This window comes from Ailuropoda melanoleuca, chromosome 4, assembly GCF_002007445.2.
Source record: "Ailuropoda melanoleuca isolate Jingjing chromosome 4, ASM200744v2, whole genome shotgun sequence".
Taxonomy (NCBI): Eukaryota; Metazoa; Chordata; class Mammalia; order Carnivora; family Ursidae; genus Ailuropoda; species Ailuropoda melanoleuca.
In genome coordinates this window covers 136175254-136190442 of record NC_048221.1, presented here as the reverse complement: position 1 = coordinate 136190442, position 15189 = coordinate 136175254, and the positions used below count along the sequence as shown (strand labels likewise).

General features: G+C 53.3%; 1 protein-coding gene across 9 annotated transcripts in view; it reads left to right on the top strand.

Annotated features, from left to right (window-relative positions):
- The window catches only part of GREB1 (growth regulating estrogen receptor binding 1), a 139268-nt gene that overhangs the window by 88423 nt on the left and 35656 nt on the right, over positions 1-15189 (top strand). For 7 of the 9 annotated variants that reach the window (XM_002922741.4, XM_034659896.1, XM_034659895.1 and 4 more), the window contains 8 exons: positions 209-352; positions 2705-2890; positions 6346-6696; positions 9817-9945; positions 10652-10780; positions 11802-11999; positions 12730-12910; positions 14286-14481. In XM_002922741.4, the coding sequence (XP_002922787.3) occupies positions 209-352; positions 2705-2890; positions 6346-6696; positions 9817-9945; positions 10652-10780; positions 11802-11999; positions 12730-12910; positions 14286-14481 (1514 nt within the window). The remainder of the gene's footprint in view (positions 1-208; positions 353-2704; positions 2891-6345; positions 6697-9816; positions 9946-10651; positions 10781-11801; positions 12000-12729; positions 12911-14285; positions 14482-15189) is intronic. The other 2 variants (XM_034659891.1, XM_034659890.1) reach the window with 2 other exon arrangements.

The following is a 15189-nucleotide window of genomic DNA, read 5'->3' as shown; positions in this document are numbered from 1 at the left end:
GAGACTGTGGTGTTTGGTGCGGAAGGATGGATTGAGCGACCTGAAAGATGCTTGACCTCAGGAATCCGTGATTCCAAGACTTGGATGTTCCCCCAAGTGGGGGTAAGCGCCAGGCTGTAGCAGGTGTGTAGGCCGGACTGACGTCACGTCGCTCAGAGTAGGCGGTCCTGTTCCATGTGTCTTCCTAACACTCTTGGCATGCTTCTAGAGAGTGCGGGCATTTCCTGCGTGCCCCAGGTTGGCTTGGTGGGACCAGCTTCAGTCACCTTTCCTGTCGTGGCCTCGGGAGAACCAGTGTCCGTTCCTGACAACTTGCTGAAAATATGCAAGGCCAAGCCAGTGATATTTAAAGGCAAGTGCAGCAGTGGGACAAATGGTGGAGGTCGGGGGGCCTGAAGCAGTCCACAGGGAACAGGCAACAGGCTGATGCCAGGAGTGTCCTCCTGAGAAAGCTCCAAGATCCCGTCCAGAGCAATGAAAGAACAAAGCAGACCAGTCACTAGTGTCGCCCCTGATCAGATGTTGAGAGTTCTAGAGCTGGTCACGGTTTCCCACAACGAGCCCCGGGTGAAATGAATTGGTTCCAAGATGCCCATCTGTTCGTTCATTCACGCGTTCATTCATTCAACCTCGCTGAGCTGCTGCCCCGGGAACATGCCCAGTACGAAGCACCAGGGGTCGGAGACAGATCCATCAGCTCCTTGCTTCAAGGACCCCTGGTCTGGCGGGTGGTCCTGTTGTCACCCTGTGCCACTGGTGTATATTGACTATGAAATCTGACTTTGGGCCGAGATGGCCACGGTCACCATGTGGAAGCATAAAAGAAAACTAGATTTGATCTCTGTATCGTGACAGTATAACGTGTGCTACGTGGAGGTACGTGTTTGGCGCAACTACAGAAGTCCCTTTCTAGCGAAGCACGAGATCTCGAAATGTGAAGCATGGGCGGGACTTGTTTGATGATGGTTTTCGCTGGTCCCACGTGCTGGCCTATGATAATGTGCACATGCGCGCACACACGTAGGAACACACATGCGCATTCAGATTCTTCTTAATTAAGTTAATACTGTATTCGGTATCGTGTTTGTACGATTAGAGGAGAGAGGGCGGTAGGAGAGCGGGAGAGAGATCTTACTGGCAGTTAAGAACTAAGAGAAGCACTCCTCTTTCCTAAAAAACCGAAAGTGGACAGGGTATTTAGGAAGAAGGGTGCAAATCTGGGTTTTGAACTGGGCAGGAGACAGGGCCAGTATTCCGTTGGGCCCTATTGGCTGATTCAGGTGGGGTCAGCATGCAGCAGCATTACCCGTGCACCTACCATGGCCATCACGTGTCCATGGTAGGTGCTGAGAACACAGTGATGAGAAAACAGAGCACGATGACACCGGCAGGACCCACACCTGCACCTACCCCGAGCCAGGAGCCCCAGGAGAGTTGGGGTGAGGGCCCAGCAGACCTTAGACAGAGCCCATCCTCCTCGTTCCTCGAGTTCATGGCACTTCCTGGCGCGGCTGCTCTGTTCGAGCCATGCGCTTTTCGTAACATGCTTGCTTCCCTGGCTCTCCCCGCCCGCCCCCACCCACCGCATGCCCAAACCACCCCCGTGGCTTCTTGGTGAGGCTTCCTTAGTTTCTTTCTCACCTGGACCCCCACACAGCTTGAATCACGGTGTTGGTAAGCAGCGGCACCCCGGTTGTGGTCTCTGGTCCAGCAGCAGAACCAGCCTCCTCCAGGACCTGTCAGAGGCATGATTTCCCAGGCACATCCCAGCAGTCAGGCCCCATTCCTGAATCCGAAGCTGTGCGATAGGGCCCAGCAGTCTGTGCCTTAGGCTGCCTTTCAGGGGACCCTCATGCACCTGCAGGTTTGAGCAGCAATTCCTTGACGGTGTGAACTGAATCTCAGTCATCAGATTCTCCCTGGAGCCAAGCACGATGCCCACATGTAGCATACAGCAGGCGTTCAGTAAGTGTGTGTTTCATGTGTAAGTGTAGAGCGCCTGAGAACAGGACCCCACACACGCATTTAGCACATCCGATCACCTCAGCAGCCCCATGGGGACTGCATGTGTTCACCCCGTTGTACAGATGTGGAGACTGAGGCTTAGCGATGTCAAGCTTCCTGCCCAGGGCCCCCCAGCTGATGCACGGCTCGGAGGAGAGTCCAACCCAGCCGGGCTCTTCTGCCCCTGGGGGTTGTTGTCAGAATGAATCTATGATGTGCACTAAAGCGTTGGTCAAGTTCTCTCAGGGCCTGGAGCCTCTGGTCTGTACGGTGATTTACCTTCCTAACCCAGCTTGCTCGAGAGCCCTGGGAGGATGTGAATCCACGTGGAGGTGTCGGGGTGCTGCTGGCGGGCCGGCAGGCGGTCGGCAGAGAGCCAGAAGGGGCTGCTTCCACGAGGCGTTGTCTGGTCGGTGCAGAGGAGCGGCCCGAGGTGTCGCTTCTGCTATGGGCGTGTCCCTCTGGGCTGCAGCTCGCGCACGTGTGACACAAGGCACTGAACACGTGCTGCAGCCCTGGTCCATTATCAGAGCCGCTGCGCCAGCCCAGCAAGGGCAGGAAGTCCGAGGTCTCCACAAAAAGGGGCACGAGAGTTACCCCAGCGGCATTGCTCCCCTCGTATTTGGAGATCTCGCACGTGTGGGGGCCACACGCTGTGCCCAGTGCCGGCTGCCAAGCGGGGGGGTTTCTTCTCCCGCAGGCCACGGGAACTTCCCTTACCTCTGTGGGAACCTGAGCGACGTCGTCGTGAGCCCCCTCCTGTACACGTGCTACCAGAACTCCCAGTCCATCTCTCGGGCGTACGAGCAATACGGGGCCTCCACCATACAGCCCATCTCCGAGGAGATGCAGCTTCTGCTCACCGTCTACTATCTCGTCCAGCTCGGTGAGTCTCCCTCTAGTCGCGTGGGAGGAAAAGTGGGGAAATGCAGAAGTCCTGATCACGGCTCGCACTTGGAGCCCTTGTGAAGCCACGGGGCCGGGGGCGATGGAAGCCCGGGGTCGTGCTGATGCCGCAGTCAGGTCACTGCCCTGAGAGCCCAGGCCGGGCCTGAAGTGGGTCAGAACCCATGGAGGTGACCCAAAAACCATGCACCTGCCCTTCCAGATGCACGGAGGGATCGGGGACTGAAACACTCTGCCCTCGGGAGAGTATGTTCTGGTGGGAGAGGAGCCGTGAACGGGTGGCGTGTGTGAGCGGGGAGAGGGAGCCGTATGTGGGGGGTTGATTCAGCGTCACGGAGAAAGGCCTCTGCGAGGAGGCGATGTTGGAGGGGACCTGAGTGGGACGGAGCAGCCTTGTGAAGAGGTGGGGGAGGTGACGGAGAGGTGGGTGAGGGCTGCGGCCAGGCCTGTGGCTGCCGCACAGTGGGGGATGGGGTGCCGGCAGAGGGGCAGGGCCTCGGTACAGTCGAGGGTTTGCGCTTTAGACACGCTGACGGACAACTTGTACCCGTCAGCTCCTGTCGCCGCAGCACAGTGCCTCAGCTTGGGGGCTTAAGCAGCAGACGTTTATGTTTCAGGGTTCTGGGAGCCCGACATTCAGGTGCCAAATGGTTGGGTTCTCGGGAGGCTTCCCTTCCTGGCTTGCAGACAGCACCTCCTCTGTGTGCTCACGGGGCCTTTCCTGGGTGAATGCGTGTGGGGAGAGGGACAAGAGAGCTCTGGTGTCTCTCTCCATACCACCACTGGTCCCACTGGACCAGGGCCTCACCCTATGACCTCACTTAGTGTTAATATCTCTTTAAAGGTCTTATCGCCAAAGACAGTCACAACGAGGGTTACGGCATCCACATATGAATTTGGGGAGCACACAGTTCAATCCATGGCACCTCTGAAATGGTTTTAGGCAAGGGGTGGATATGATCTGACCGTCGCTTCTAGAAACCACAGCAGCTGCTGTGTGGGGCTGGCTGGTGCAGGGCTGTGTTGTCCCAGTGAAAGTAGAAGGTGGCTTTGACCCTTAAGGGTCACAGGAGGGAGACGCTGGATTTATTCTGAAGGTGTAAGGGCAGTAGGCGGTCTGAGGGTGGGGAGGGAACAGGGCAGCCTGGGTTTTGACTAGAGCTCCCAGGTGGGTGGTGGAACCTGAGGATGAGTGTAAGTTCTGTCTTGGCTGTTTCAAGTTTGAGATGCCCGTGAGGCCGCCAAGGGCTGATTCCAGGATTGGCCGGACAGGACTTGAGTCCTGGGGAGAAGGTGCAGCTACTGGTGTCAGTTTGGGGAACATTGGCCCAGTGATGATCTCTACTGAAGCTGGGAGACTAGAAAAGAGCCCCTGGGAGAAAGGCGCCGATGTTTGAGCCCCGGGGCACCCCAGCAGTCGGGGATCGGAAGGAAGAAGTGGAGGGAGCAGCAGGGAGGCAGAGGGTTGGGCAGAACCCTGAGAATGTTGCCTGGAACGGTCGGGAATCTGGGGAAACACGGTGTGCATCTTGTTCTTTCTCATGACCCACATGCCATGCACTGGTGAGCCCTGCTTCGTCCCAGACCCACCCTCACCCACCCTCCCCATCATGCCTTCCTTGCCAGGTGCCGCTCTTGCCCCCATTCTGCACATCGGTTCCAACTGTGAGTCTAATCGTGTCTGTGCTCTGCTGGAGCCTGCCAAGGTTTCCTATCACACTCTGCCCACACTGGTTCCAGGGGCCACGTGACTGGCCTGCTTCCCACAGCTGCTTCCTTTGCTCCGGCCCTGCCGTTCCCCCAGGCATACCAGTCTCCCCTGCGCTGGCTGCTCCTTCCCCGAGAAACACTCGTGCCCAGGACATTTGCACGACTGCTGCTTCATGGCCTCTGAGTTCCGGTGCACATGTCATCTAGAGAGGCCTTCTCATCGCCGCATCTAAGCCCCCGCCCCCTCCGCAGGCCCCGTGGGTCTGTCTCCTCTTTACCTTACGTTGAGAGCAGCAGCACTCGCAGGAGTTACGTGCCATGTGCGTTTGTTTATTTGGGTGCCCCTCCCCCGTTCGGTTGTAAGGGCTGTGAGATCAGGAATGTTGACTTCGTGCACGTCTGTGTGTCCAGCGGCACCTACAGTGTAAGGTTGGTGCTCAGCCAGCACGTGTGGAAGGAACAGGAAACACTGATGCAGAATCCAGTGAAAGCACTTCAGGAGAGGGACTAGTCCCCTGAGTCAGTGAGGCCAGGAGCGGAGTGAGGGCTCATTATTGGCCATTGGGTTTGAGTGAATGGAAACGATCGGCACCCCTGACCATGAGTGTGTACGAGGAGTGTGGGGACAGAAGCCGTGTGCTGCAGGGGATTGGAGAGAGGAGGTGAGGAAACAGGTGTGGTGAGGGTAGACAACTCCCCAGAGCTTTGCTTGATGACGGTGATTCCAGAAGGGGGTGTGGGCTCAGGGGCAAGATTTTAGAGATGGGAGGTCTAACAGTTAATCTACTCAAATCGTGGTCTAGCCGGGTGAGGGGGTGGTGTGATCTCCATCTTTGAGGTCCGGAACCAGTATCCTAAGGTAGCTAGCTCTAGGTCCGAGATGGTGCTGGGTGGAGCTGGGAGGGAGCACAGCTTCTGAATTCAAGTGGGGTGCTCTTTCCTCCAGCTCACCCAGGTGTAAAATTTGGACAAACACACCAGAAAATGTCTGTAGGAAAGAACTGCTGGAAGTATTCAGTTTCACTAGGCGTCAGAGAGGCACAAATGAACAAATTGAATCATGTTTCTTGGTGAAATTAACACAAGCGATGGTATCCAGTGGAGCTAAGGGTGCAGTATCACCAGTGTCCTCAGCTGCCCTTAACGTCATGGCGGCTTGGCACACTTGGACCATCTGGAAACAGTCCGATGATGTAGATTAGTTGACTCCAGAAGCCCAGTTTTGGGAATTTAGGAAATCAGGTTTTATCCATAAAGACGTGTGATTGTGGAGGTATTCAGAGTGGTGGTTATTTGGAAGCCATAAAAGGATCAACATTAGAGACATTGGTGAGTAGATGGCGGAGCCTCCCATGAAGGGAACTGATGGGCCCAGCGACAGTGCTGGTTTCGCAGACCGCAGACAGCATGACACGCGGCTCCGCAGGGAGGTAGGGGAAACGGGACAAGCCCTGAGTCGGAGGCTTTAGTCCTTACCGCAATTTAGAACCTGTCGCAGAAAGCCGGACTGAGAAATGGGCAGGAGGAGCTGTGGTTAGGCTGGGGAGCGTGTGGCTGCTTGTGTGCGCCCCCCCTTGTGTGCTCGCATCCCGGCATCTGTAAGACGCCGGCGCGTGAATGATGCGGTTGTGTTACTGTTGAACTCCCCGCACACATCTCCCCAGGACGGCGCTCTGTGTTTGCGGGCGGGCCCTGAAGCCTCTCCCGCCGTCTTGTCGTTGCCAGCAGCCGACCAGGTGCCCCTGATGGAGGACCTGGAGCAGATCTTCCTGCGCTCGTGGCGTGAGTCGCACCTGACGGAGATCCGGCAGTACCAGCAGGCGCAGCCGCAGCCCTGCCCGCCGGCACCCAGTGCCGTGGCCCCGGTCACCTCGGCGCAGCTGCCCTGGCTGGCCGGCCTGGCCGCCACCTCCTGCAACGACAGCGTGCACATCATCGAGTGCACCTACTCCCTGGCCGAGGGCCTCTCGGAGATGTTCCGGCTGCTCATCGAGGGCAAGCTCGCCAAGACCAACTACGTGGTGATCGTCCGCGCCTGCCGCAGCCCCGCCATCGACTCCTGCGTCGCGGTCACCGGTGAGCCCCGCGCCTCTTCCCTTGCAGATCTGCGTGCTTTGCCTCTCGTGGCCAGGGTTTGTAGCCGCAGTTGGTTAGTGACTGCAGTTGGCGCCCTCCTGGTGTGAGAGGCGTGTGCCCTGGCTAGCCTGCCGAGTTAAAATTTATTCCTCCTCCGAGAGGAAGGTGAGCATTCCCATTTCCCCCTAGAGAGCCTGGGCACCTCTGGAGCGCGGATAGACGGGGTGGAAAACCTGGCTCCATGCACCTGGTGATGGGACTGGTCCCTTCCTGACTCTGGCCCTCTGTTCCTTCAGCTAGCTAGTGCAGAGCAAAAAACCAGCCATCTTACTGTATGATGCAGATTAATGAGTTAATTAACTAATAAACTATAAAAACACTTATTGAAGCCCTACTATGTGCAGACACTGTTCTAGGGGCTGGGGACACAGGCACGAAGACGACAAGGTCCTTGCCTTCCTGGAGTGGACATTCTGGTGGGGGAGGCAGACGTCAAACAGTGCAGAACATCTCGGGTGGAAGGGCCAGGGGATGGCAGATCCCATTTGGGAAGCAGCTATTAGGAGGGGTCAGGAGGACCTATCTACAGAGGTGACATTAGAGCAGGGGCCTGGGAGAAATGAGGCAGGCGATGTTGCTACTGGGGACAGCTGGAGGGCTCCCCAAGACCATGTGGCAACGTGCTGTGCCTAGCCTGTTGTAGGGAAGCAGGAGCCCAGGGCAGAGGATGGGATTAGGCCGTTGCCTGGGGCCCCAAGAGCCTTCGCAGAAGTTTGAATTTTCCCCTGAGCGAATTGAGAAACCATTGGAAGATTTGCCCAGAGAAGGGATGTGACCTGACTTGTGTTAGAAGAATCACCCATTTTGTGTATGTGAAGAGCAGATCTGGGGAGGAGGCTGCTGGATTTGTCCAGCGCCCAGTCCCTGGGGCCGGGCGGGTTCTGGGTGTTTGTGCAGTGGGTGTCTGTAGGGCTTCTGGGTGGGGCCGGTGTGGGCTGTGGGAGGCAGCAAGGACTCAGGGAGCACACTGAGGGCTTTGGCCTGGGTAGCTGGAATAACGCAGACACCATCTACCGAGATGGCAGGAACAGCGGAAATGTTTTTGTTTTTTTGAAAACTTTTAAATGGTTATCGGGAAACAGGGGAGAGGCCCCAGATGGGTCAGATGCTGCTGTCTGAGCCAGAATCCGCTCCTCCCTCTGTCACCAGGGCAGTCCCCGGTGACAGGGACACAGCCGTCCTTGTGGGGCGGTGGGATGAAGGCATTTCCTGGGTTGGGCTCCAGGGAGGATGAGTGAAGGAACAAATTGAGACAACTGGGTTGGGAAGTTTTGCCTTAAAAGGAATAGAGAAATGGGAGATCATGATGGAGGCAGAATGGGATCGGGTTTTTGTGGGTGTTCTGAGTCAGACAGTGCAAGCCTGTGTTAGGTGGCGGGAATGCTGGGGCAGAGGGAAAAGTAGATGGTGCAGGCAGGAGAGGTGCTGGTTAGGGGGGGTCCTCCAGCAGGAGAGAGGGCCGGGGCTGCGGTGCACGGTGGGAGCGTTGGCCCAGGATTCTCAGGAGTCGAGTCAGTGTGGCTATGGTCTTCTCCCCAGCCACGTCCAGCCCCTCGGTACAGACACAGAGCAGGAAAGGGGTTTGAGGCAGAGGGTAGAACAAGGCTGTTGAGGGATACGAGAGCGTGAGTATTGCAGGACATGGACTCTCAGCCAAAGGAGGGGGGCATGAGAACCTCCGGGAGGCTCCACGGATTTGGGAAGAGTGGAGGGATTGTTGGAGTGTCGGAGGTGGCTGGGGAGTGGGCTGCACGGAGTGGAGGATACAGAGGGGCAGAGGCATCAAGTGACCAAGCCCAGGGCATGCCCGTGGTTGCAGGTGGATGAAAGGAAGCCGAGGACAATTCCTTGGAAGAGATTCAATAGATCAAGCAATTTTTAAAATTTATTTATTTATTTATTGGAGAGAGAGAGAGCACGCAAGAGAGCACAATCAGGGTGAAGGGCAGAGGGAGACGCAGACTCCCCGCTGAGCAGGGAGCCCATGTGGGACTCAGTGTGGGACTTGATCCCGGGACTCCGGGGTCCTGACCTGAGCCGAAGGCAGAGGCTTCACCGCCACAGCCACCCAGGCGCCCAGTCAAGCAACTTGTATGTGGCAGGTTGCTCGGTGTGCACATTATCATGTTACCCTGTGCAGCGACTTCCTTAATTCACTGACCTCATTTGTTCCCCTCTCAGAGCAATAGAATGCCTTCCTCCCAGCTTCATCTTGTTAGTTAAAAAAGAAAACAAGAAAATTCCAAAATCTAGCATTTTCTTGATTAGAGAGTCATGGATACGAGCAGATTTCTCAACTTAAATAGGACTGTCAGTCAAGATTTAAAACCTTGCTCTTACCACTGTTGCACGGTATTCATAGATCATCGTGGGTCAGTTTGTAAACTTCAGAATAATTTTTGGCCAATTGGTGCACTCCCGTTTTTGGACTGTTGAAAAAAAAATGATGCCACGGGTGTTACGTGTTTTAAGCCTGATATTTTTGTATCTCTTTTATGTAAATATATAAAAATGCACATTGTCACCATGCAGTCCCTGGGTTATCCTTGAGCATTCCTGATCCTAAACTCATTCCGTTTTTTATTTTTGTTTCTGTTTTATAAATTCTTTATGTGATTTGAGTAGTACTTCTGGAAATGAACCTGGAGGCTTGTTGTATGCCAGGGATCGGGCTAAGCATTTTATAAACGGTGTCTTCTTGGCCGTTCTCACGACAGTCCTCAGAAGTAGCCACTGTTGCGAGTCCGTGTTTCAGATGGGGAAACAGGCTGGAAGGGTTAAGTATCTCAGGTTACACAGCTAGTAAGTGGGAAGGGAAGTTCCAAGGCCAATGCTCTGGGTTTTCCCTCTTATCCTCCTAACTATTAAACTGAGCCAGGATGGTTTATGCCATTTATTCATTGAACCAACATGAGCACCTGCTCTTAACCAGGCATGATGACAGGCTTGGGGGATCGGGAGAGAGAGAAAGAGAGCGATGAGCACAGACTCTGCCATCGAGGGGCTCACGTGCTAATTCTAAGTGGAGGGGCCCAGTGAAAGTTGTTGTTTGTTTTCCAGGAAAATACCAAGCCCGAATTCTTTCCGAGAGCCTTCTCACCCCAGCGGAGTACCAGAAAGAAGTCAATTATGAGCTGGTTACAGGGAAAGTGGACTCCCTGGGGGCCTTTTTTAGCACCCTCTGTCCAGGTAGGCTTGTGGAGAGACAGGTGTAAATTCGCAAGTGGGAGGGGCAGAAACAAAGATGCAAAGGTGAAGTCCTCTCCGAGCCCGTTCCCTAGGACCTGCTGAGGCTGGCCTTGGTTTGGGTGTGCGGGCTGACCCCTACGTTCTCCGAGTTAGCATTTACGACCCTTTCTGTGGTGGCCTCCAGCCGGCCATCTTCCTGTGCTGACTATGGGACTTCCTAGGTGGGGGGGGGGGGAGCTTTGTGGTTTCTGGTTTTTGAGGCACACAAGGGTCCTGTGCCTGTTCCCCTATACCTCCCCAGCCCTGTGCACTGCGGCTCCCTACCTCCCCCTCTGAATTTCTTGAGTCTGCGTGTTCTATGCTGGGAGTTCCGTGCCCTCCTCCCTTCTTTGCCTGGCTCCTCACTCCATTTCCTCCCAGAAACTTCTGCTGGCCCTTCCTTCTCTAGGATGGGCTCAGACGCCTTCCTCCTGTCCTTTACCATCTGGCTCTTCCTTCTGTCCTGGCACCCACCACCTCACAGTGCAATTTTCTCTGACATAGTTGCCTTCCTCACTAGACGGTGGGCTCCTTGGCTGGCTGGGCCATGTCTTCTCTATTTCCATTACCCTGGGCCCGGGACAGTGCCTCATACGTAGGTGTCGCATGGAAGTTGCTGAGTTTCACTGGGATGGAAAACCCATTTCTGTTGTTCTGTTTTGGGCAGAGGGTGACATTGACATTTTGCTGGACAAATTTCATCAGGAAAATCAAGGCCATATTCCGTCATCACTTACTGCCTCCTCTGTCACCAAATCAGCATCCCTGGATGTTGGTGGAGCTCCGGCATGCACGAGTGAGTGATGCGGGGAGCCAGCGGCCAGGGTCTGGGCTGGTGAGACAGCATCCAGGGGGTGCCGGGGGGGCTATGAGGAAGCAAAGTTAGAAGCACATGCAGACATGGACGGCACTGGAGGAGATAATGCTAAGTGAAATAAGTCAAGCAGAAAAGACAATTACCATATGGTTTCTCTCATCTGTGGAACATGAGAACTAGGATGATCGGTAGGGGAAGAAAGGGATAAAGAAAGGGGGGGTAATCAGAAGGGGGAATGAAACATAGAGACTATGGACTCTGAGAAACTGAGGGCTTCAGAGGGAGGGGGGTGGGGGAATGGGATAGGCTGGTGATGGGTAGTAAGGAGGGCACGTATTGCATGGTGCACTGGGTGTTATACGCAAGTAACGAATCATGGAACTTTACATCAAAAACCAGGGATGTACTGTATGGTGACTAGCATAATATAATAAAAAAATATTATAATAAAAAAAAGCAGCACATGCAGAAGGCAGGGCATTTTCTTAGCATCAAAATGGACTAATATATAATTTTTTATTTTAGTCCTTAACACTAGTGGTCTCATCCTACCCTGAAATGTATGCTTGTAGGCTTTTCCGGAGACGGTGCATTTCTCTGTGTTAATTCCCAGCTTATCAATGCATCGTTGAAATATTTTATGTATCCTGAGTTCCCGAAGAGCTGTGATGGTCTCCCTCCCTTCCAGAGAACTCGCAGCCTCTTCCAAAGTCCTGTCTCAGGGTCAGCTTCCTTGCGATGCTGTCTTTGTCGCCCTTCAGGTAGAGTAGGTCACTGCCTCTGTGCTCCCTGAGCACTGTTCATCCTTTTTTTTATTAAATTCCGAATAGTGTGAAATGTACATAGCCCAGAGTAGGCACTCGATAAATGTTGGTGTGATCCCCCTTTGATCACTCTGTGCACTAGACAGGGGCCCACTGCAGGATTCCCTAGCAGAGGTCCAGGGTGTTGACCCTCTGCTCTTGGGTGCATCTCACCTTTGTGGGGGCTATGGTTCCAGGTTACAACCTGGAGCCCCACCACATCCGGCCCTTCCAGCTGGCCGTGGCTCAGAAGCTCCTCTCCCACGTGTGTTCAATTGCGGATTCCAGCACCCAAAATTTGGACTTGGGATCCTTCGAGAAGGTGGACTTTCTGATTTGTATTCCTCCCTCAGAAGTGACCTATCAGCAGACCCTTTTCCATGTCTGGCATTCAGGTATGGGGCATTTGGGGGGCAAGTTGGGATGTCTGCATGGGAAAAGCTTTGATTCCCTTAAATTCAGATTTGGAATTGAAATACCAGTCTTTACCTCTAAAGTAGGTAGGGCAAGGAATAATACCCCCATTTAATAGATCATGAAACAGATGCTCAGAGAGAACAAATTGCCCAAGATTTTATAATCCATTGAAGCTAGAACCATGTCTTGAATTTCCACTCTATCTCACTCAAGTCAACAACCAGTGTGTTGATAGCCTGCTTCAACTCCATGTATTCTCCCTGTGCTTTCAAGGGGATGAAACATGTAATACATAAGAGTCAGTGTCTTAACTCAGAGGATTTATTCTTCAGGCCGGGAGATGATTTTGCTGGGGATGGTGGGGAGGTGGGACCTTACCCTTCCCTTCAGTCACACCGAGCCTAGGGTCACCAGCCTCATGAAGCCAGCTTTGCTGTGCCCCTGGGTGGGCCGCTGTGCACACACCTCACTAGGAAACGGGCCTGCCTCTTTGCCCAGCTCCTGCACAGACATATGTGTGACCATGGTTTGCATGGGGTCAGCTGCCCTGCCTCCCCCATGTCTCACACGTCCCTGTAGCCTAGGGGCCAGGCAGAATGCTGGTCAGATAGCAGGTGCTCACCAGGTGTCTGTTGAGTGAATAAGAAACTCGTGACAAGGGTTTTACTTGTCGTGGGTTACTTGTGATGTATTTTTACCACATTACAGGGGTTTTGCTGGAGCTTGGCTTGGAAAAGGAGCACATGACCAAGCAGAGGGTCGAACAGTATGTCTTGAAGCTTGATGCCGAAGCGCAGACGAAATTTAAGTCCTTTCTGCAGAACTCCTTTCAGAACCCCCATACGCTGTTTGTCCTAATCCACGACCATGCCCACTGGGATCTCGTGAGGTGACAGTGACTTTGGCATAGGGCGTGGTTGACGGGTTCCTTCCTTGAATTGATATTTGGATGACACTGGGCTTGTGGGTACAAGCCTTGACAAGGTGAATGATGTTGGGGTTTTGGCATTTGTAAGCAGATGCCACGGATATATTCCAGAACCTTCGAGCTGGAGATTATCTCAGGGAACATCTGGCAGAGCTTCTAAAAGTTACCGTCACAGAAATCAGGGTCTCAGGGCTGGGGTGGGGGCAGGAGGGTGTTAGGACCGAGCCAGCCTAGAACTAGGGCCTCCTTTTCTGTACCCCACTCGGGGACAGGGTGCCCCCTGGTGTGGGGAGGGGATCCTGACTGGAATAGCTCACTTCCTGACGGGAGGCCCCATTGACTTCAGTACTGAGGGTCACAGCTGGTACCACCCTTCTGTAGAGTGATTTTATGGATTCAATTCAAATGGATGTAAATCTAGATGCATTTTAGATGCTGTCAGGCTCGGAATCTGGCAGGATTCCTGATTTACCAGGACCCGTCATCTCCATAGACTGGCCCGAGGGCTGTGCATTTAGACATTGCCACTGACTGGGTGAGGAAGGAAGGGAGATCCTGGGTCAGACTGCAGAGGAAGGCTTTGATTTAGCACGGACGCAGAAGCGTAGGGCTGGTCAGAACCTCAGAGATCACCTATACGCAGGGCATACAATGTTGGGTGCCTGCCTGGGCTTGGAGGTATTTCAACATCCTGAGTTGTATAAAGAGCTATATTGTGAGTATTCATTTGGGGGGTAGGTTTATCAGAGTAACTACCTGCCACCGAAAGCTGAAGAGTTTTCTATTCTGCTGGGTGGCTGGGAGAGAACGCCGAGGCGTTGGCCCGCAGGGAACAGCAGAGCTACACTTGTCTCCTGGGACCCTTGTTCAAAGTGCTTCCCCTTCCCGGTCCTGTACCTTTAAATTTAATATAGAATGTACCATTTTATATCCTCTGTGGCTCGTTTCAGGTCAGTAGGAATTTAGGGAAAAGAATTTAAGGAGACAAGTACACAATCAGATGGGGCCAAAGGAACATTCCTGGGTGAAAATCACTGGCCCAGAGGAGTGGGTGGATTGTATGTCCCACAAGCAATCCTCTAAAAATACTGTTCCCCTGGCTAAGTTTTTAATAAGCAATGAGTATCAGGGGAGTCCTGGACAGGTGCCTGCAGTGTGGTCATTTTTTTTTTTTTCTTAAATTTTCCTTGTCATGGGCAGAGCAAGAAGCTTTGATTACTTGCAAAGTTGGGGCTGGGGTTAGTTAGAAATGTATTCAACTGCTTGATCCTTGTAAAATTACAGAGAAGTATTCGTCATTCCACTCACTGTGTCTTCTCCCCCTTTCTTCCCGCAGTAGCACTGTTCATAATCTTTACTCCCAAAGTGACCCGGCTGTGGGATTAGTGGACAGATTGCTCAATTGCAGGGAGGTGAAGGAGGCCCCCAACATTGTGACGCTCCATGTGACTTCCTTCCCTTACGCGCTGCAGACACAGCATACCCTCGTCAGCCCTTACAACGAGATCCACTGGCCTGCCTCCTACAGTAACGTGAGTGCCACTGGGCTGCCGGGCCTGGTGTCCCGATGACCCTTGAGTCGGGAGAAATTCTGTTTAGTAAAAACCTTGATTAACTAGTGTGGTTGGGGGTCAAGTGGGTCCCCAGATTCTTGGATCTTTGATTTGACCCAGAATTAGATTTATTTTATATTTATTTATTTATTTAATTATTTATTATTTAAAGATTTTATTTTATTTTTTACAGAGAGAGAGATAGCCAGTGAGAGAGGGAACACTGGCAGGGGGAGTGGGAGAGGAAGAAGCAGGCTCCCAGTGGAGGAGCCTGATGTGGGGCTCGATCCCAGGACTCTGGGATCATGCCCTGAGCCGAAGGCAGACGCTTAACAACTGAGCCACCCAGGCGCCCCTGACCCAGAGTTAGATTTAAACCCTTCCTGGTCTTTAGAAACTTTCCCAAAGGGCATTAGTTAGCTGCCCTCTCTGAGGACATGCAGTGTTTAGTCCAGAAGCCTTGGAAAGGTTCCTGCTTTTCCTGTCCCCATGTCCTTAAGCTGCAAGGCTCAAAATCTCCTTCCTCAAATGGAACACACATCCATGAAGCCTGGTGAGGTTTTAGTTTATCTCTTGCCTTTTCTCATCAAAATAGAAGGCTACAACCGATAATTTGAGAATTCTGGGAATAACTGGAGAATTCCGGGTGGTTGGATTCTAGTTAATTATACAAGTAACGAGCAAACC